The following is a 10,934-nucleotide window of genomic DNA, read 5'->3' as shown; positions in this document are numbered from 1 at the left end:
TTCCAGTGACTTTTGGTAAATTCTGAGTTTGATCTATGAAAGGATGCCCAAGTCTGGGTAGTGTGTAATGTGGCTACCAGCACATTGGGCCGTTAAAATTTAGAAGCAACCATGGACCTTGCATTCTCCAGAGTATATTACTTTTCCTTTGCTATTTCGCTAAATGTTTCAAAGTACAGTACTTAGAGTAGTAAGATACCTTACTGAGATTGCCTACTAGTGATAGAGGCAGGAAAAGTTCAATAAAGGAGAGAAAGTGGCAGATAAAGATGAAATGAACCTAGAATTTCAGCTGTAATACCTGGGTGTTTTTAAATAATCAATAGCACTTTATTTGAAGAGTTAAAAACAATACTTTCACATAAATAGTATAATAATTACACAATTGAAGTTTTATTTAAATAAAACTATAAAAACAAATTGGCAACAACTAGAAAAAACTCCAGATAGTTTGAAACAAGTCAGTCTCAATTTGTGTTTGAAGGGGAAAATTGTACAAGAGTATTATAGGCTAACTTAACCTAAACCTTGAGTATAAGCCTTCAAAATGTAAACTTTTCCTCATTTCAAATCCACTAATTAACACAATCATTGCTGTAAACTTCAGAAACAGACATTCTACCACAAATGGACACAATTACCATACAGTTGATTTGAAATTTAAAAATTCCCTGCAAATATACTTCCACACATCGAATCCCAGCTTCGGTAAAATAGTAGGAGCACTCTAACAATTGTCGATATACTAAAAACAGTGCAGCAGTTCAAGATCATAACCCAATATTGGTATGCTTATTTGTCAGATTTGGCTAGCCTTGCCAGCAGTCCCTGAATATTAAGAACAAATTATTTGAAACTTCAGTTCCTTTCACTAATTGTTATTCATTTGGGCAGGCATAAGCAGAAATCTTTTAAGTTGTTAATTTTCCCAAAATATCAAACAATTCCAGGAACAAAAAATAAAAATCACTATGAAGCTGCTTAAATCTTTGTTCATCCTACAACATTCCAACAATGAACACCATTCCTGTAAGAAAAAATTGTACATGAAGAATTTTGTGAAATGCTCAAGGATGCTTTGGGAAGCTCTTGGAGATTGAATTAACAGAACCTACCCATCCTGACAGTTCTCAAGTACCATCCCATACATCAATGGGAGATTTGATTTATTGTCTGAAATTGAGAGCTTGTAGATAAAAAAAAAGCAGTCTATAAGTTCCTAGTGCTATATCAAAATCCTTTGACAATTTTATCCATCAGTACAATTTTGTTTTAGTATATAATTTAGCAGCCTGGCAAGTGGAGGGTGGGTGCTAGTTAGGAGGGTATGATAGTGCAGACTTTCCAACTGATCATAAATGCTGTCAAGATCTTGAAGATTGCTCCTCTTGATGCATAGGACTGGCTGTTTCCAACTCTCTTTGTTTCTGCATTAGACCCTAGAAGTGAGAAAAAAAAACACTTAAGAGTTGTAGGTGTTGGTCTATTAATATTTGAAGTACAGATACTTCAGTGAATTGCTTGTTTTTAATCAAAACCATAGAACAATATTAGTGTTAAGGTGAAGTACAAAAGATGGCGGATGAACTTAAGTATTTTGATCCAGTCTTCACCTTGGAAAGCACTACTAGCATACTAGAAATTTGAGAGCAATGGGGGCTGAAATGAGTGTAGTTTCTATTACTAAGGAGAAAGTACTTGGGAAGTTGAAATGTCTGAAGGTAGAAATAGTTGCATGAAAAAGTTTGTGAACCCTTTGCAATGACCTGGTTTTCTGCATTAATTACTCATAAAATGTGGTCAGATCTTCATTTCAGTCATAATAATAGACAAACACTATCAGCCTAAACTATTAACACACAAACAATTGGACTTCTTCACCATTTAAACAATCATAATAGCTTCAAAAAAAGTATGTGAACCTCTGGGGTAATGCATTCTACCAAAGCTATTTGGAGTCTGGTTTTCCAATCAATGAAATGAGATTGGAGGTGTGGGAAGTAGAGGTGCCCTGCCCTGTAAAAAAAAGACACACAAAGTCAGGTCGTTGACAGAGCCTGCTCTTCTCAAGAAAAAGCAGTTTATGTGCACCATGCTGCGATCAAAACAACTTTCAGAAGACCTTAGAGGAAGAATTGTAGAGATGTGTCAAGCTGGAAAAGGCTACAAAATCATTTCTAAAGACCTGAGTACTCATCAGTCCACAGTAAGAGAAATTGTCTACAAATGGAGGAAATCCAGTACTGTTGCTACTCTCCCTAAGAGTGGATGTCCTGCAAAGATCACACCAAGAGCACAACATGGAACACTGAAGGAGGTGAAAAAGAACCCAAGGGTAATAGAAGACCTGCAGAAATCCCTAGAACTTGCTAAAGTCTCTGTTCATGGGTCCACTGTAAGAAAAAGTGTTTTATGGAAGGACACCATGGAGGAAACCACTGCTCTCCAAAAAAATTGCTGCACATCTCAAGTTTGCAAAAGACCACCTGGATGTTTCTCAGTGCTTCTGGGACAATGTTCTAAGGACAGATGCAACAGAAGCTGAGCTTTTTGGCAGAAATGCACATCATTATATTTGGAGGAAAAAGGGCACTGCACACCAACACCAAAACCTCATCCCAAGTGGAAGGAACATCATGGTTTGGGGCTGCTCTACTGCCTTAGCACCTGGACAGCTTGCAATTGTTGAGGGAACAATGAATTCAAAATTGTATGAAGCCATTTTACAGGAGAATGTCAGGGTAGCGTCCCTGAAGTTTAAAAAAAGTTGGATGATGCAACAAGATAATGATCCGAAACACAAGAGCAAAGCAACAACAGAATGGTTTAAAAAGAAGAAAATCTCTGCTTTGGAATGGCTAAGTCAAAGTCCAGACCTTAACCCAATTGAGATGCTGTGGCATGACCTGAAAGAGCTGTTCATGCAAGCTATCCCAGAAATATTGATGAACTGAAACAGTTTTGTATGGAGAAATGATCTAAAACTCCTCCACACTGTTCTGCAAGTCTGATCAGCAGCTGCAGAAAATGTTTGGTGGAGGTTATTGCTGCTAAAGGAGGTTCTACCAATTACTAAATACAAGAGTTCACATACTTTTTCAAGCTTGGACTATTTCCTATGGTGGGTGAGTTTAGGACCAGAGGGTACAGCCTTAGAATTAAAGGGAATCCATTTAGAACTGATTAGAAGGAACTTCTTTAGCCAGAGGGTGGTGAATTTTTGGAATTCATTGCTACGAATGGCTTTGAAGACCAAGTCATTGAGTATATTTAAAGCAGTGGTTGAGATGTTCTTGGTTAATCAGGGTATCAAAGGTTAAGGAGATAAAGCAGGAGAAAGGGGTTGAGAGGGATAATAAATTAACCAAGAAGGAATGGCTGAACAGACTCGATGGGCCGAGTGGCCTAATTCTAATCTTACTCTAGTCTTATGTTATAAAGATTAAATATCATGTAAAACTTCAGACTATTTTGCTCCAATTTGTATTATATTAATAGTTTAAATTCTACCAAAACTATTAATGTACTGTCCTCTAACTCGTCACATTTTGATCAAGATTGTTGTCCACCTTGACCTATTTATATAGTCAAAATAAATACGTGTCGCATTTTAAAATGCTATATTTCATATTTACTGTTTGACATGGTGGTACTTATTACATTACATAAATTGTTTCCTAGTCAATTAATAGCATCATGAACCAAAAGAAAGATCAGGTACAATATGAGAAGAAAAAAAAACATTTTTTAAAACTTTTGCTTTTAATGGCTAAATTTTACTGAGTTCCCTCACTTGCTTATAGCCAGCAGAGTTTGAGAGTGCACATGACAAGTCTTGGACCCGTCCCTTGGACCAGATTCCTGGTGTAGATAGTTAGAGCATATAGAAGAAACAGGCCTGTAGAAATGATGAAGGGGTGGACCATGGGAGAGGAGGAAGCAGCAGATATATTTCTGACAAATACAGAAGTTGAATATCACGACTAGACAATAACAATTAATGCATTAGCAACAGTCTGAGCAAGACGGATGAAAGGTGTTGTGCGGAACTAAGCTCTTGAAATAAGTGAATCAGAGGTTATGATTTCTTAATGAGACACTGGGGGAAAATATTGACACTTGGGAATAGTCTTACTTGACGAAGTTCGGAAAGGCCTTTGAGAATAGCTTGCTGCCGTTCCCGGTTTCTCAGCAGATCAGGGTTGAGAAGAGGATCTCTAGGATTGTCAAAACTACAGCTTTGATGCTGCAAATGATCCGTAACTGAAAAGAATAGAATGGGAAAGGAAAATTTGATATAGTTAATCAAAACTGGACCTTGGGAGAAATTGGCTTTGGTTGTTTGTACTCAAAGCATTCCATAAGTACTGCCAGTAGACGGTACTTGTAGTACAAGTAATCAATGACCAGTGTTCTCTCCTTTTCAAATTTAAGATCAACATCTCTCACATTAATAATGTAGTTGGATCTTACTACAAAATCATGCACCTCAAGGTAGAAATTCTTATTTATTATTACTCTCAATGGACTTTGATACCTATAGTAATTCCAATATTCAGTTTCATGAAAAAGAAAATTTCTTACACATGTGGTTTATGTAATCGACAAAATTCACATTGAGGAAATTACAAGTTGGTGCTGAACTATACAATTGTTCCACACTATACAAAGTTCTTGTCAATAACACAATAGGCCCTTGAAACTGCAGCAGGTTGAATCACACAAGGATACAATGAAGAAAAGGAAAAGGGCAATCAATTCTGATACTTAATGAATAGCATAGGAGACTCAACTCCAATTTCCTGCCAGTAACTCCACAAAGCAAATGAGGAAATGGAAGCTCATTTCCTGAGCAACTATATCTACTAAATTGACTACCAGAGCATAATATGTTTATTATTTTTTGAAAAACTAGCTTATAATTAAAAGCTGCATAAATACCACCGCAACGCCTGTACTGTGGGTCATCTGTTGAAGGCCTTGACATTGGAGCATCAGGATCCAAATGATACACTTCATCTGAGCGCACATAAGGAACAAAGTTGAATGATGGTGGTCCATCATGTTCTGATTCATTACCAAGTGGAGCCCATTGGCACCATTCATTTGGATTAACATTTTGAACTGCCAGTAGGTCCCGCTCCAGTTGCAATTGTTTGTTCCTTAGTGCAGGAACTGGTGGAGATCCACAACTGCATAGAAGAAAAATTCATATTTCTAATTGCCATTTATTTTAGTAACTTTCATTCTATAAAATAATAATTCACTTAATGTTGCATTTAAACCACATCTTAATCTATGAACAAGATAGCTATTACTAACAAAGGAAAATCTGCAGATGCTGGAAATCTAAGCAACACATACAAAATGCTGGAGAAACTCAGCAGCCCAAGCAGCATCTCCGGAAAAGAGTGAACAGTTGATGTTTCAGGTCGAGACGTCAACAGCTATTACTGTTAGCCCAGCATTGCAAACTTTAGTTCCTGCATGAATATCTTCCATATCATAATGAAATTCGCGTGCTATTTAAGAGATGGTATATCTTTTTGTTACAATTGCAGGTCAGACTCAGTTATGACAATCACTCAAGAATGGGAGTCAATTTACAGATTTTAACTTGATGCTTTGTAGAAGTCTACAGGATGAAGGAAAGCAAATATGACAATGTCCCCACCTCCTCCAATGAATTTCAGAATTCTGTCCCTCTCTGCACTTATGCTATCTGACTGATTGAATGTATCCAGAAAAAAACCCAATAACCTACTGCCTGAATGTTCAGAAATCCCAATGGTTTGGCAGCTGGCTCATCTGCACTCACATGACACATCAGGTTTCTGGTTCTTCCTCTCTCTATAAACTCATCTGGTTGTTTCCTGTGCTCCTTAGAAACTTGCTGAGTACACTAGAAATACACTACTAAAGAACTGAATTAAGGAAGGGTTGGATTATTATTTGGATGTTTGATTGCATAGTGGGGGAGAGTTTGCAAACGGAGCAAGTGGGGGTAGTTGGGACATTCTGTGTACTGCAGTTACCTTGGAGATGTTGGATTGTGCAAAATTAGGCTCTTGGCAAAGGCCAATAAAAAGAAGTTAGGTTTAAGTGGAGCGGCCATTGTTTGAGTGGGCCAGTGTTAGAGTGACGAGTTCAGGCTATGGCTCATTGAGGCTTCTGCAAGGAGAGGTGAAGGCTGTAGCTAGATTTTTTTGTTTAATTTTTTTTTTCTTTCTTATTGTAGTTAGAGCAGTGGGAGTAACAAGCAGGATAGTGGAATGCTCCTCTTGTGGAATGAGGGGAAAGTAGGGAGACATCCAGTGTCCCTGATTACTGCATCTGCAAGAAGTGCATCCAGCTGCAGCTTTTTTCAGATAGTGTTAAGGAATTGGAGCTGCAACTGGATGAACTCCGGATCATTATGGAGGCTGGGGGTTGATTGACGGGCGATATAGGGAGGTAGTTACACCTAAGATGCAGGACACACGTAACTGGGTGACCGCCAGGAGGGGAAAGGGAATAGACAGCCACTGCAGAGTAACCCTGTGGCTGTTCCCCTTAAAAGTACGTATACCACTTTGAATACTGTGGGTGGGGGGGGGGGAAGAGGGGAAGTGAGCTAGCAGAGGAAACTCACGGTGTCAGGTCTCTGGCACTGAGTCTGGCTCTGTGGTGCAGGGAAGAGGCGAGCTGTATTGATAAGGGATTCACTAGTTAAGGAAACAGGAAGGAGCGTTTCTGGACAAGAACAAGATTCCTGGATGTTGCCTCCCAGGTGCCAGGGTCAGGGTCAGGGATAGGGATCGAATCACAGCATTCTTAAGGGGGAAAGGGGGAAAGGGGGAGGATGAACAGCTAGAGGTGTGGTCCAGTCAACACTAATGACATGGGTAAGAAGGGCAACAAAGTCCTGCAAAGTGAGTTCAGGAACACTCCAGGGTTATGACCTCAGGATTGCTAGCCGTGCCACGTGCTACTGAGGCCAGAAATAGGAAGATCAGACAATTTAACCTGTGGCTAAGGAGATGGTGCAGGAGGAAGGGCTTCAGATTTTAGGGTAATTGGACGTCCAGGGAGGTGGGATCTGTACAGAAGGGTCAGTTTACACCTGCACTGCGGGGAGACTAATGGCCTTGTGGGAAGATTTGCTGGTGCTACACCGGGGGCGGGGGGGGGGGGCAAATTTTAAAGTAGATGTTAAGCCTACACACAAAGTAACGAATCTAAAGATTGAGCATGGTGGGACTAATGTTCTGAGTTGTGTATATTTCAGTGCGAAGAGCATTGTAGGGCACGTGGAATTATGACATTGTAGCCATTTGTAAGACCTGGTTGCAAGAGGGGCAGGAAAGGCAGCTCAATGTTCCAGGTTTCCATTGTTATAAACGTGAGAGAGCTGGAGAGATTAACAGGGAAGAGGTGGTATTATTAGTCACCGAAAATGTCACGGTGGTGCTCAGACAGAATAACCTGAGCACTATTCTGTGCTCGTCTAGTGAGGTTTTATGGGTAGAGCTGAAGAATAAGAAAGGTATGACCACATTAATGGGATTACATTATAGACCACCCAACAGTCCTCACAATTTAGAGCAGCAAATTCACAGAGAGATTGCAGAGTGTTGTGATAGTAGATGATTTTAACTTTCCAGATATTGACTGGGACTCCCATACTGTAAAAGGACTAGATGGGATAGATTTCATCAAGTGTGCTCAGGAAAGTTTCCTTAATCAGTACGTAGAAGTTCCAACAAGAAAGTATGCAATCCTTGATCTGCTGTCAGGGAATGAGACAGGGCTGATAACAGAAGTTTGTGTTGGGGAATGCTTTGCATCTAGTGATCATAATACAATTAGTATCAAAATAATTATGGAGAAGGATAACTCTGGTTCTTGAGTTGAGATTCTAAATTGGAGAAATCCAATTTTGATGATATCAGAGAGGATATGGCAGGTGTAGAATGGGCTGGTTGTTTTCTGGCAAAGGTGTACTTGGTAAGTAGGAGGCCTTCAAAAGTGCAATTTTGAGAGTACATGGTTTTGTGTGTTCCTGTCAGAATAAAAAGGAATGTATGGGACCCTTGTTTTTCTTGAATTATTGAAATTCTGATGAGAAAAAGGAGGAAGTGCAATGCAGGTATAGGCAGGAAGATGCCAATGAGGTACTTGAGGAGTATAAGAAATGCAAGAAAACACTTGAGAAGGTATTCAGGAAGGCTAAAAGAAGGCATGAGATTGCTCCAGCAGACAAGGCAAAAGATAATCCCAGGGGCTTCTACAAATATATTAAGAGCAAAAAGGCAGCAAGGGTCACAAGTAGTCCTCTGGAAGATCACAGTGGTCATCTATGCATGGAGCTATAAGAGATGGGGAAGATTTTAAATGAAATTTTTGTATCTATATTTACTCAGGAGATGTACAAGAAAGGCGAAGCAGGGGTGAAGACATGGACCGTAAATAGCTTACAGAGGTGTTTGCTGTCTTGAGGCAAATTAAGGTGGATAAATCCTCAGGGCTTGACTTGGACCCTGTGGGCAGCATGTGCAGAAATTGCATGGGCCCTAGCCAGTTGATATTTAAAATGTATTTAACCATGGGTAAGGCAGCAGAGGATTGGAGGACAGCTAATGTTGTTCCATTGTTTAAGGAAGGCTCTAAGAATAAGCCAGGAAATTATAGGCCACAATGTCTAATATTAGCAGTGGGCAAGTTATTGGAAAGTATTCTAAGGGACCGGATATACAAGTATTTAGAGAGACAGTGACTGATTAGGGATAGGTACTATGGCTTTATGCATGGTCGATCATGTATAGCCAATCTTATAGTGTTTTTCATGGAAGTTACCAGGAAAGTTGCTGACAGCATGACAGTGGATGTTGGACTTTTGCAAAGCCTTTAACAAGGTCCCACGTGGGAGGTTGGTCAAGAAGGTTCAGTCACCTGGCATTCAAGGTTAGACACTGGCTTCAAGGGTGAAGTCAGAGAGTGGTAGTAGATGGTTGTCTCTCTGACCGGAGGTCTGTGACCAGTGTAATGCCACAGAGATCAGTGCCAAGTCCACTGTTGCTTGTCATCTATGTTAAAGGTCTGGATGATAATGTGATAAACTGGATCAGCAAATTTACGGAGGACACCAAGATTGGGTGTGTGGTGGACAGCAAGGAAAACTATCAAAGTCTGCAGCAGGAATTTAATGCAGCCAAGTGTGAGGTGTGGCTCTTTGACAGGGCAAACCAGGGTAGGACTTAGAGTGAATGGTATGGCACTAAGCTGTGCAGCAGAACAAAGGGACCAGGGAATACAGATCTATAATTCCTTCAAAGCACCTTCACAGTTAGAAAGAGTCATAAAGAAAGCTTTTGGCACATAGGCCTTCATAAATCCAAGTACTGAGTATAGGAGTTGGGATGTTATGTTGAACATGAAAAAGATGCTGGTGAAGCTTAATCTGGAGTATTGAGTGCAGTTTTGTCTGCTGAACTACAGGAAAGATGTCAATAAGATTGAAAGATGCAGAGAAAATTACAAGGATATTGCTGGGACTTGAGTCATGAGGGAAGGTTGAAGATGTAAGGCCATTCCCAAGAACGTAGAAGAAAGAGGGGAGTTTTGATGGAAGTTCACAAAATCATGAGGGTATAGATAGAGTAAATACTGGAAGGCTTTCTCCACTGAGCTTGGGTGAGACTTGAACTAGAAATTATGGGTTAAGGGTGAAAGGTGAATCTTTTAACAGGACTATTTGAGGGAACTTTTCACTCAGAGGGTGGTGAAAGTGTGGAATGAGCTGCCAGTAGAAGTGGTGGATGCATATTCGATTTCAATATTAAGAGAAATTTGAGGATGTACTTGGATGGGAAGAGTACTGAGGGAAGATCGAAGGGACTAGGCAGATTAATAGTCCAGCATGGACTAGATGGGCTGAAGGGACTGTTTTTCTACTGTAATATCTTATGACCATCTCCCAGTCTGGCATGAAAGCCCCAAGCAAGCTGAATGAAGTGTATTAACATAGTTGCACTAGTTGTTTTTCCTTCTTACAAGACATTGTCCTCTAACCTAAAATTGCATAACCTACCTGTAAGCTTTGTCAGTTAGTTTGTTATTGGAGTTGCTCCTTTTGATAGGTTCTTCCTGTAAACAGAGTTATTGCCAAATTAGTTAAGCAATTCCTTAATTTATAAAGATGCAAACAGATGAATAATAGTGCATAGATTTTCATATTTAGTAAATATATTGGAAAAACTTTTATGAACTATTAAAATGTAGAGAAGAACATTTAATACAATTGCAAGTTTACAGATGAAAGTTTAAATAGAACTAGCTTAAAATAATGAAATAAAAACAGAAAATGCTTTAAATATTCAGTGGGTCAGGGAGTAGCATCTGTGGAAGGAGGAACAGATGTCCTATTAGTACTTTGTTTTTATTTCAGATTTCCATATAGTAGAGAGGTTTTTTTTTTTGTGTCCATTAGTTTAGAAACAAGTTTTATTAGCAGCTGAATAATGTACCAGTTCTCGATATGGAACCTTTCAGTTTAGGATTATTGATTCAATCAATTGTCACCAGATGAAAATAATGCAGGATTAATGCAAAATTAAATCAGCTTTAGAATTTATTAAATCTGGCCTTTTTGCATTTTTAATAAATTATTGTGTACCCCAGAAGACCAAGTGAGTCATGAATCTATGATCTTCCACAGTGCAGGTCCTAAGTCCTGGAAATATCCTTGCAAGTTTTCTCTCCACTCTTTTAATCTTATTGACATCTTTCCTGTAGTTAGGTGACCATATGTACACACAATACTCCGGATTAGGCCTCAACGTCTTATACAACTTCAACACAACATCCCAACTCATGTACACAATGCTCTGATTTATTAAGGCAATGAGCCAAAAGCTTTCTTTACAATCCTATCTACCTTCGACATTACTTTCGAG

General features: G+C 39.3%; 1 protein-coding gene across 1 annotated transcript in view; it reads right to left on the bottom strand.

The window, feature by feature from the left end:
• Window positions 1-330: 330 nt before the first annotated feature.
• ccdc66 (coiled-coil domain containing 66) overlaps window positions 331-10,934 on the bottom strand; it is a 70,253-nt gene continuing 59,649 nt past the window's right edge. Inside the window, exons 16-19 of the mRNA XM_072280413.1 lie at window positions 10,070-10,125; window positions 4,942-5,192; window positions 4,136-4,263; window positions 331-1,439 (exon numbers count right to left, since the gene is read on the bottom strand). Of these exons, the coding sequence (XP_072136514.1) occupies window positions 1,365-1,439; window positions 4,136-4,263; window positions 4,942-5,192; window positions 10,070-10,125 (510 nt within the window). The 3' untranslated portion in view covers window positions 331-1,364. The remainder of the gene's footprint in view (window positions 1,440-4,135; window positions 4,264-4,941; window positions 5,193-10,069; window positions 10,126-10,934) is intronic.

The sequence above is a fragment of the Mobula birostris genome, chromosome 16, assembly GCF_030028105.1.
Source record: "Mobula birostris isolate sMobBir1 chromosome 16, sMobBir1.hap1, whole genome shotgun sequence".
Lineage (NCBI taxonomy): Eukaryota > Metazoa > Chordata > Chondrichthyes > Myliobatiformes > Myliobatidae > Mobula > Mobula birostris.
Note: the sequence above shows the minus strand (reverse complement) of the source record. Positions and strands in the feature narration are given on the sequence as shown.